The sequence below is a fragment of the Vulpes vulpes genome, chromosome X, assembly GCF_048418805.1.
Source record: "Vulpes vulpes isolate BD-2025 chromosome X, VulVul3, whole genome shotgun sequence".
Taxonomy (NCBI): Eukaryota; Metazoa; Chordata; class Mammalia; order Carnivora; family Canidae; genus Vulpes; species Vulpes vulpes.
The window spans coordinates 81267297-81278880 of NC_132796.1; the positions used below are offsets into that span (position 1 = coordinate 81267297).

Sequence of the window (11584 nt, forward strand, 5' to 3'; positions counted from 1 at the left end):
AAGCAGATTGAATTTCAAAGCCTCAGATTTCTGGTGGATTGTTTTGTCTGCTGAAAAGACCTTTCTTCCCAGTGAGACATAAAATAACAGGTAGGGATGATGAGAGGTAGAGGAAGAGTCCCCCAACTGGAAATGATGCCTCAGGGACAGAATGGGCATCCAGGTATTTAGAATAACTGAAAAGACAGGTACTTTTATTAAAACAACAAAAAAACTACTTACCTGTTTTCCATCCAGAGTATAGAGTTTTTTGACAACCCCAGTCTCCAGCTTGATGGCTTCAGTGATATCAGTGAGGACTTGCTCAAAAGAGTGAGCCGTCTTCTTGTTCAGCAGCACACGTACGGCCTTCCGAGGCTTCACCCCACTGCGGATGATCGTCACTAGCTTGGGGCGCACAAAGTCCTTGTTCTCTCTGGCCTGGGCACTATTGCTGCTTGCCAGGGATTGGGGGGCTTTCATATTGGCAGATGTTTTCACATTGACAGACCAGTTGGGATTGACATTCTTGGTGTACTCCACCTTTTTAAAGAAGTTGTCTGAGGAACAAACATAGCTTTCCCCTACGAGAAGAAATAAGTGGTAATTAGTTCAAGAGTAGATTCATGAACTATTCTAACCAAACTAGCACACGCTGACCTTGGCGTAAGACTTTTGGAAATACAGTGATAGTAACCAACTGTAGGCACAACTTCTAACTGGGCTCTCCCTCTAACAACTTGGTTCATTCAAAGTCAAGAGCAAGTCATCAGCAAAACATTCTTCATTATGATGGCATACCTAAGTTGAAAAAATCCTCTAAAGCTAAGGATTTCAAGGACAATGAACACATCTAAATATAATCTAACAAGCAGGGTTCTTAAACTTCATAAGATTTTACTTCAATGGAAATGCCTATGTCAATTTCTCGGATGTTTGTTAATATCTAGGGGGCATTACTGGAGTGTTTTTAACATGTCTCTATTTCTTAATCTTCCTGTCCCATTTCTGGCCTCACAGCCCCATTCCATGGTTATACTATAAACCAAGGAGAACTTTACAATTAATATACTTTATTCCAAGTTAAAGTGACCCCAGTGTCCTTGCATATTGGGCACATAGTACATATTTTCCAAGAAGCCAGACTGTCTTTTGCAGAGTATATGGCTAAGCAGTGGAATGCCAAAATGTGAAATGTGTGTGTGCATGTGTGTGTGTGTGTGTGTGTGTGTGGTGAATATATATGTTGTGTATGTATAACTCTGTCCTCTACTGCTCAACCCCACACCCAAGTGGAAAAACTGAATAACAACGTGCACACGCGCGCACACACACACACACACACACAGAGTCCACCGCTTGTGTTTGCAAATCTAGCTGTTGCTTGAGAAATACTTTCCTCAGTTTCCACCACTCACCCCTCATCTTTCCATTTTCCTAAATGCTACATACTAGATGTATGTGTTCAAGGCCATCTTCACTAGGGATCACCCTTGGCTGCCACAAGTAATGAGGTGGAGATGTGAGAATACATTAGACAGCCAGATTTACGGATTGGAGAAATCTAGCATAATTTTCACGTTTACCTTGAGCTAGAGGAAATGACTAATACAGCGGAAAAAACACAGGGGCCAGAGGCAAGGGGCAGGGGGGATTAGACACCTGGGACTAGAAGCTGGAGAAAAGAGGAAGAGAGGTAGGCTCAGCCTAGGGGAGAGAGTATTGGAAAAGGTTGAATTTGTTACGCAAAACACAGTAGCCTCAAGGTATACATACAGAAGTTCATCCAGAGGTCGAGCTGGAGAAAACTAGCGGGAGTTAATCAGGTTTAACTCATCAGTAATAACTCTAAATAAATAAGTCAACCCAGGCCAGGGCAAAGAAAGCATTAAACACAATCATAGTCTGATGGCTCTTCTTTTGGTCTCAGCAGGAGAACCACACAGGGACATATCAGAAACACCGGGTTGATCATTCACTCCTTTGGCAAACATTGATTGCTTTGCTGTAGCACCAAATCCTTTAATTCATGTTAATTAATAAATTTCTCAGTGCTGAGAAAAAGATTCTGTCAGATTCTCTAGGGCAGTTTTGAGGACATTTATGTGTATGTGTGAAGGGGAAGGGTGAGTGGCTTCCAACAGTGCCCTGAGTCCCAGAGGCTGTCAGTGTTCTATCTTGACAGGGGGACCAAGGGATGGTTTGTAGGTGAACATGGGCATCCTCTCCCACTTGGTGCAAACACACACACACACACACACACACACACACACACACACACAAATAAACACACCCACCCCAGATGGAGTAGTCAAAGAACTCAGCCAAAAGAAACCCTAATTTCTCTGGCTCTTTTGCTGGCTAATCCAACCTAACCCAAGTGATTAAAGGCTAGGGTCTTTAACTTGTGACTTAAAATGGTGAAGGAGCCCTTTCAATTCCCCTATCTATTCACAGTCAATCTCCTCTATACCCTAGATATGGTCCCTTGCCTTAGCACTCCACTAGATTCATAGGTACCTTCCAAGAGGTTAGTTCCTTTGAGTCAGGTGTTTTCCATAACTTGTCAAGTACTTTAAAACTCTGACAACTGGTGGTGTAGAAATGTGTGAGGCTATATATTTATGATTTCACTCATCTACAGTCTCCTCTGGAGAGTCAGCTGTGTAGCCCTATTAGGACTCTGGACTTATTTTGCTCCCATCTCTTAAACCTCTTAAGCCTCTGAACTATGAGTATGATTAACCACCCCCAGATGAGAATGAACATGATGGCAGACAGCTATAGTATCATATGGCACCAAGAACTTTCCAGAGGGCCCAGCTCTCGGCCAAATCTATGTTGAGCACCTTCCAACAGTACATTTTAGTCTCTCTACTCTCTCCTTTTGGCCCAATATAGAGTAATGGAAAAAGAACAGCTGATGTGATGTCAGTCAGAATGGGGTCTTCGATACCTAGTTGTGTGTCGTGGGCAAGTTACCTAACCCCCCCTGGCTTTGATTACTTGTCTGAGAAGTGGGAATGGTGATAACAGTACATACCTCATAAGGTTGGAGTGAGGCACGAGTCAGATGGTGTATATCTAGCACTGAGCCCAGAGCCTGGTAAGCACTTGATAAATTCCACCTAACAGATCATTAAGGCCCTAATCTGAATGAATGGAGAGGGAACAAGAAAAAAAGAGCAGAGAGGAAAGGAGGGAGAAAGAGTTAAGAGAAAGGAGATGAAAAGAGAGAGAGCAAAAGCCCAAGGAAAGAAAAAAGAAAGAAGAAGGGCAGCCATCTTGGAACTGAGCTATGGTCATTATATAACATGACCACTGCCCAGGTCTCAGGCCTCAAAGATAATGATTTCCTGCTGCTTAGGAGGAGGTGTCCGGTTGCTGAAAATGTGACATTTGGGAGCTCTATGGTTAACACTCAGCGAAGCTACTTGCTGCTACTGCTGACGCACACTGAGGGCAGGATATTTTGTAAGACTTTATTTTTTTGTTTATGGCTCTTCTGCATTCACAGCAAAATCAAGGGGAAGGTACAGAGATTTCCCACACGACCTCTGTCTCCACATGTGCATAGCCTCCCCTGTAAACAAACATCCTCTACCAGAGGGCAGGTCATTTATGGCAGTTGAGGGAGGCAGCTCGGAGAGTCAGACAGACCTGAATTCCAGTTCCAGTCAGGCCTTTATGAATGGTGTGACCTCAGGCAAATCACCTAATCTCTGAGTCTCAGCTTTTCCATCTATAAATTGAAGGTATTACACTAGCTGACGTCTCAGTCCCTTCCAGTCCTAGAGGTCTATAAGAGGTAATTTTCTTCTCTTTTCCCCAGAAGGCTGTAGGAGGTTAAGTTGTTATGATCATTAAATGTTAAAGAAATAGATGCCCACTACGGAGGGCTCTCCACTTGTACTACTGGAAAGACATCAAATGTGCTGCTTCTCTAGACCAAGACTTCCTTGTTCTGATTTTTGCAAACGTCTGCAACATCTGCTGCCAGAGCTCCGTGCTTCCTGCAAGTACAGCTGCCTGGCACTGGAAGCTGGATGAGGTGTGTTTACACACCTTTACACAGCTGGGTTCCCATCCTGCCACAGCTTCCAGGGACTATTTCCCACCCATTGGGAGCCTAGAAGGAAAGCTAGCTTCAGAGCCAAGCAAGGTGACAATTTGCTGGAACTGACAATGTGCTTCAAGATGAGGGGGTAAGGAAATGAAGTCATGGAAGCACAGCTGAAAGGGCAGGAAAGGAACAAGCTGTGGGCTTGAGATGATCTAACGTCTACCTCCCTTCACTTTCAGGAGGGCTCTGTTTTCAAAAACATGAAATGCATTCGTGTTTTCTCAGCACAAAGACACTCCTGCCTGGGCTTCCTCCTCTTTTCCAAGGCTTCCTCACTCAAGAAGGAAGAGACTAAATGATACTTTATTGTATCATCATATGTATTAATGATGCATCTCTCTCCCAGGTATCTTTAAATCCTTCTCTTTGGCAATGTGCCTGCTTTAGAAGCTACAGGATAAATTAGCAAGAAGGTGATGTCATCTCATCTCATCTCCATTGAGCTATGGCAAAGGAACTAGATCATAAATAACTAGGGCCACCATTCCACTCAGATTTTCCAACAAGACTGTCCCAATTGTAAATAATCTGTCCTGTGGCCCATGTAATAGTGCTCAAAATAATACCCCTAAGATTGACCTGGGGACTAACAAACAAGAAAGTGGGGAAAGAATTGGGCAGGAAGGGAAGGGGAATTATTTTGTGATGGAAAGCAAGACAAAAGGAAACGTCACTGGTGGATTTCATCCATTGACCCACTAGGAAGATGACTGATACATCTATGATAACAGCCTTCATGGCTTCACTGAGATTCTTTGTATCCCCAAGGAGCTGTGGGAAAGCTGATATAAATAACCTGATTTGGGCCCAAAATGTTCCCCTTTCGACTTTCAGCATCTAGCAACAGACAGTAGACTAGAGGCATTAGACAAGGAGTGTCACAGGCCAGAGTGATTATTAACCCATTGTGGTTTATTTCATTTTAGTTTAGTCTAAATATTTAACAAAGTGGCCATTTGGAAACAACATGTTTTCTACTTCATCATTCCTTTAAGATCCACAGAGCAAAAAAATAAAAAATAAAAACAAAAACAAGGCCTTCTGCACTCCTAGGGACTCCCACCACTGTAGTTAGCTGAAAGTTCAGGACCATCAGGATCATCTAATCCAGAATTTCTCAAGTTTAAGTGCTCATAATTATCACCTGGGAAGATTTATAAAAACAGATTCTGAGGCCCTAGCTCTGGAAATTCTGATTCAATAGATCTTGGGTGTGACCCAGGAATTGGTATTCCTAAATATCTGAAAGTTTCTGAAAGGCAGCCAGACTTGGGAACCTCTGGTCATCCCAACCCCTGACTAGCATCATTATCCCTATCCTTTTTTTTTTTTTTACATTGTTAACAGTAGTACCTTATAGCTATAGTTTCACCTTGTCGACATGTTTCTTTATTATCTAATTACATCCTCTCAACCACCCTGATAGATGAAGAAGCCAAGTGTTACTAGTCTCTTGCTACAGATAAGAACATTACAACAGAGACACAAGATGTGGTCCATGCATGCAATGGAATATTATCCCCCCATAAAAGGGAAGAAAGTGCTGATACATGGTACAACAAGAATAACCCTTGAAAACATTTTTCTAAGGGAAAGTATTCAGTCACAAAAGACCACATGGTGTATGATTCCACTTATATAAAATGTCCGTAATAGGCAAATCTGTGAAGACACAAAGTAGGTAAGCTGTTGCCTAGAGTTGGAGACAATGAGGGAAATGGGCAGTGACAGCTAATTGGTACAGGGTTTCTTTTTGGGGTGAATAAAAGGATCTAAAATTAGATTATGATGATGGCTGTACTACTTGGTAAATTTTCTAGAAATCATTGAATTGTATGCTTAAATGGCTGATTTTACATTATGCAAATTAGACCTTAAAATTGCTGTTTTCCTTAAAAATGCTGTTTTAAAAAGAGAATATCACAGTGATAACAACAGTCCTATGGTCATGTAGCTAACTAGGTTTTAGAATCTAGGACAACTCAGCAGTCGTAGATACCCTTTACTGAGTGTTACTGTAGGCCAGGAATAAGAGTAAACACTTCATACTCATTGTCTTAGTCAATCCTCAAAGCAGTTGTTCTCACTTTACAGATGAAAAACTGAAGCTTAGGGAGTCTAAATGGTTTCTTCCAGGTCACACAAGCTAGCAGGCGGCAGATCTTGGATTGGCAACAAATCTCATTCCAAAGACTTCTTTTCCTGCAATAACCTTCTGCCTCTAAGACTAGAACCCACTGCCTCTGATTCTTCATCAGGGATCTTTCCAAACTTTTCCAGTGTGAAGTCTCTCGTGTATGACTGTTTTTAGTCTTTCATTCGACCTCTTCCAATGGTGAACAAAGTGAGGGACTTCTGTCCTCCATTCCTAGAAGAGTAGTTCCAAAGGACAAAACAGGAGAGAAAAGACCTTTTTTTTCTTAAATCTTCCTTATCCCAGTGCCCTTTACCATCTGACTGTGTGGCAGTGGGAAAATTGGTCACATATCTCAACACTATCCTAGAGATACTCCAGAATTTCCTTGACTGCATGGGCAGTAATGAGGCCTGGGAGGGCGTTGAGGCCTACTGCAGCTTGTGGTTGTAGATGATATGTGAATAAATGCAACTGAGCCTTATTTACATTCTACATAACCCAGGAAGTATTACCATGCACCCAGGGGAGGAATCCAATCTAGCAGGACTCAAAAGGGTCAGGAGAAAGGGTGCAGTCTTCAAAATTATAATTATTATCTATATTGACCTGATATTATCACAAAACACACACACACACACATCCAGGAAGAAAAATGAATACCAAGGGCTTGTCCTTGAGCAAGGTATGTTTAAAAATGGATTTATGGTTTGGGGGGGATATGCGTACATGATATCTCTCTTATATCGAAAACAAGAATATTCTAATTCCTACTCTGAATACAGCATCCCTTGGTTCAGAATTCTGCCCTGGCATCTGTCACAGTCTTTGAAAAATTGCAGCTAAGGAAAATGAGGACACATTGGGTGATTTAAGGTGCTTTGTTTGTGAAAATTATTACAGAGACATCCCTCAAATTGGCCCAAGATATGGATTTCACAGTGACAAAGGGACACACACCCTCTCAATTACTCTGTTGGACAGCTCCCTCCACCTCACTCCAAGTCCTTCTACTTTTCCTACTCTCCTTTAACACATGTGCTAGGATAGTCAACCTTTCAATATTCAGAAAAAGCCTAGGATTAACCACTGCCTGGCCACCCAGAACATGACCCAATACTCTAAGGCTTCTCAGCACTGTTTTTCAAGGTCAGCTATGTAGGAAAACCTTAGACCTGATAGCCATAGGGACACCATGTCTTATAAGTAACTGGCCCCAAATCACTTGATCTGACTTTAGAAACAGCAGCTACTTGCGAGAACATGGTCTCGCACAGGGGAAGCCCTCATGCTCCTTTGTCTAAGAGCACAAGAAACCTGGAAGCAGTGAAGCGGAGGCGGGGCACTCCTACACCAAGTCATTTAATGTGCTGATTCTCATTCCTTGTTGGCTGTTTCATAATTTGGTTTCCCGAGAGATATGCCTGCTCTAAACTCACCTTTGCTCCAGGAATGGAAGGGGTGAGGAAGTAGGGCTAGAGCGGGCGGGGGCGGGGGGGGGCAGTCTGGGGGAGGGCCATTTGCATTATCAGTTGGTTACATTATAGCCATTTAAAAGTGGGCATAGGGAGGCATCCACAATATAATTGACTCCACAAAGTAAAACATTAGGAATGTGTCCTGAGGTGTATTTTCTAAATAACCACAAAAAAAGCATCATGGATGAGCAAGTTTTGGGAAGAGCTGTGACTTCCCTTATTTTTGAGTGGGTATGCAGGTTGCTGGGTTTTCAACCTCGTCATAACATTCAGTCATAAAACCAAAGTCTAGAGAGGCTTTAAAGGGCTTTAGGTTCAGTGAGTCAGCTCCTATTCTAATAGGAATAGTCTTTATTAAAATACCAGACATACCTACAGCTTTCTTTGGTATTTCTCTCAATGACCTCAGCCTTAGGGACACACCCTGGTGTGGGCTTTTTAGAAGCGACAGCTGAGCAATGACCACTTACCTAAAAGTATAATCCTTTGTGAATATGTCCAGGAAGTCCTGCTTTTAAGGTGCATATTTCCATGCTTTGCAGTTCACAAATGGTCTCTCAGCAGCTCAGAGGATATTTGGCTATCTTACTGTTAATCCAACCAAAGTTCCTTCCTCATTTTATAGCCCTAACGAGTTCATGGTCTGCCTCTGTAATGCTACTCAGAATGAATTGTGAACAAGATCTAGAGTAAATGACACGATTCAGATTTTCCTTTGTATACCCTGGCAGATAAGCACAATGCATTGCCACCACCATCCACACTCCAACACTAGCAGAGACTGAAGGCCCTGAAGGGTAATGGCTAATGGCTCTGTCATGCCTCTAGCCTCAGCAGTCTCTGCATCAGCCTGGTGTTCTGACAAATGTACCCCCTAATCTTTTTCAGAGTACTCCAAGAAATGTAACCAGGGCAAACAATGTCACCTCCCCCACGGAGAGCCAACACCCTCGAATTACCTTCCTCCAGTTCATCCATGCTTCCGATTTTCCTGGATCCATCAATGGTGTAAATGTAACGCACTCCCTGAGGCAGGTTGATGTTGTCAGACAGAGATCGAGTCAGGTCAGCCAGCAAGGCATCAAAGCTGCGAAAACGGTCAGAGGACACAGCGTACACAATCCCCTTGAAGTAGCGGTCCCCATTGCGGTAGAAACGTACCTTCTTGGCTTTCTTCTCGTTGCTAAGAGCTTGCAAGGTTCGGGTTCGGTAGAAGCTACAATGGGCGCTGTGAGTGGGGCTCGGCAGCCCATTCATCCGTGAGCCCCGCATGTTCCTGGATGTCTTATCTCTTTCGTCAAAATGTCCAAAATCAAGTTCCATATTTTGGTGGAACCTCAGAGACCTGAGTGGTGGACAAAAGGGGGTGAAAAGAGGCAAAGGAAACGGGGGAGGAAGTGTGGGGGGGGGGAGAAAAAGAAAGGAATTCAAATATTAGCCAGATCCAGTTCTGCAATCTGCTGCTTGTAAAAAGAACTGGTTGAAAAAGCCCGTGACCCATCTGCTGCCTGCCCCTGACCTGCAGGAATATTGATCTTAATAGAAAGAAGGAGGGGCTGGGGGAGGTGCAGACGGTGGTGGGGGTTGGGGTGAGAGATAGAGAGGGAGGCACTCTGGGCACTGTTCCAAACAGGGGCGAGGGAGGGATTTTGAAATCCCTTGAAATCCTGGGACTTATTGACAGTGGCTCCTATCAAATTGTAACTTCGGGCTAAATACATTAAAACTGGCATCTGTTTCTTCACACATGCCCACATGACTAACAGTTGTAAATGAATCCATAGCCTGACAAAAATCCCCTTGAAGAGAATAGAATAGAAGGCGCTGGCTGAGGTTAGCATCTCCAGTTTAGGAAGCAATCTTTGTGCCTCGGTAATATGACTTCGGAGGGGAAGGCTTTTCATTTTATCCCAAATCCTCTTTCCTACTCTGATGCATGCATCCCCTCCCCACCCCACCCCCCACCCCCAATAAACCAGGATTCTCCCTTAAAGGGACACAGCCTCCAGGGAATAGCTAGTGTCTTTGTGCTATTCATCAGACCCTTTCCCCATCAAGCTGGTGCAGCTATCTAACATTCATAAGAAATAAGCTGGGGGAAAAAAGGATTAGAAAAATCAGTTATTTAACAAGTTATTAGCTCTGCTTTCCCTCTGGTACCATTTGGTCACAAAATCCTTTCCTTTTTTTTTTTTTTTTTTTTTTTTTTTTGATATGTGCTCTATCCCTCCCCAGTGAGGCAGCCCCACCTCTTAATGGACTAATTTAATTGTTGAAAGATTCCCAAGTGAGTTCCTGAAAAGCATATGGGACCTTTGGAATCAAGCACACCTTTCATTGTTCTGGATTTCTACCCTGACTGAAGGGGCATTTTCCCTCTCACAGTAGCAATTCACCCCCAAATTTATCTATTGCCCAGATGCATTAGCTAAGGCAAAAGATGGTCATTTGTCAGATTTGCTTTTCCCCCTTCTACTGAACCAGAAGGAAAGGAAAGAAAGAAGAGAAAGAAAGAAAGAAAAAGAAAGAAAGAAAGAAAGAAAGAAAGAAAGAAAGAAAGAAAGAAAAGAAAAGAAAAGAAAGAAAAGAAAAGAAAAGAAAAGAAAAGAAAGAAGGAGGAAGGAAGGAAGGAAGGAAGGAAGGAAGGAAGGAAGGAAAAGAAAATGAGAAATAAAGAAAAAATCAAACCATGAAACCAAACACAACAGAAGCTTCGAGCACTAGCAAGGTAGTGACCACAGCCTAGGAACCTAACTATTAACATGCATCTCACAGATGGAGATAAAAGGACTCACAGAGCAAAGAGAGCTCAGCTGCTACACACTGCCACATCGAGATATGGGACCAGGAGGACAGGACATAAAAGAGGACTGGTGCCTAGAAGGCTTGCCAGGCGCTATCCTTCTTTTCTTCCAATGTCACCATGACCTATGCTGAGCTCAGCATTGTCTCTGTCAGACAACCTGCAGTGGTGAGAGACCCCACCTCCTCAAGACAGTAGCAAGCATTTCCTCAGGCATGCCAGTAACACTTGGCTTTGCTTTAGGATCACGGGTGGTATAATTCTAAATCAACATCACAGTGAAAACAAAGAAACAGCAAACTCACTTTTCCAAAGAAAAATCCCAGGTAGAGGCTTAGGGGAAAAAATCCGATAGAATTAAGGCAAAATAAATTTTTTTAAAAAAAGGAGAGAGATAGCTAGAGCGAGCGCTTTGCCTTATGCTTTTCCCGTTTGACATCTGTTACATTCTGCCTGAAAATCACTGGAAAGCCCCACTCACCGGTTTTCTGCTGTTTGGGTGGAGATGCTGAGAGAAAGAAAACCAATCTCTCTATGCCTTTGTTGTCTGAGCTCCAAGCAAGAAATTCCTGCCAGGGTGGATAGATGCCTTCTAGGTCCTAGTGCCTTGTCCAGCTTCTCCCCTATAACTCAGGCTTAGTGAATCCCCCCAACTCCTATGATTAATTACATGGCTTTTTTTTTTTCAATTCACAGGCTGCATTAACAGCTAGAAAGGTTTCATTTATAACCAACAGGAAATTGCAGGGTAGCAAAAAGATTGCACAGGCAAGTACAGAATGTTCTAATGAGCAATGTGCTACCCTCCCCCTTCCGCACCTCCCACCCTTTTTGTTTTTTTAAAGAGAATTGGCAATTTCACTTGGCCAAAACCTTGGCCTAATCTGCCTGGGGACCAGACTCAGTCAAACCAGGAGGCTCCTTAGAAATTGTAGCTCCCTTTTTTTTCACCTTCTTGAGACAAAACAATCAAATCTGGACGTTCTTAAAGTATCTTACCTAGTTCATGCATCCAGCAACTGGCTGTTTTTGAAAGAAGGTCAGTGGAGTAGACTGCGAGGGAGAAA

The 11584-nt window shown here is 43.1% G+C and overlaps 1 protein-coding gene across 2 annotated transcripts in view; it reads right to left on the bottom strand.

Moving 5' to 3' along the window:
• DCX (doublecortin) overlaps positions 1–11216 on the bottom strand; it is a 117775-nt gene extending 106559 nt beyond the window's left edge. For both annotated transcript variants that reach the window (XM_026014862.2, XM_026014861.2), the window contains exons 1-3: positions 10999–11216; positions 8674–9059; positions 223–563 (exon numbers count right to left, since the gene is read on the bottom strand). In XM_026014862.2, the coding sequence (XP_025870647.1) occupies positions 223–563; positions 8674–9037 (705 nt within the window). In that variant the 5' untranslated portion in view covers positions 9038–9059; positions 10999–11216. The remainder of the gene's footprint in view (positions 1–222; positions 564–8673; positions 9060–10998) is intronic.
• Between the last annotated feature and the right edge of the window lie 368 nt (positions 11217–11584).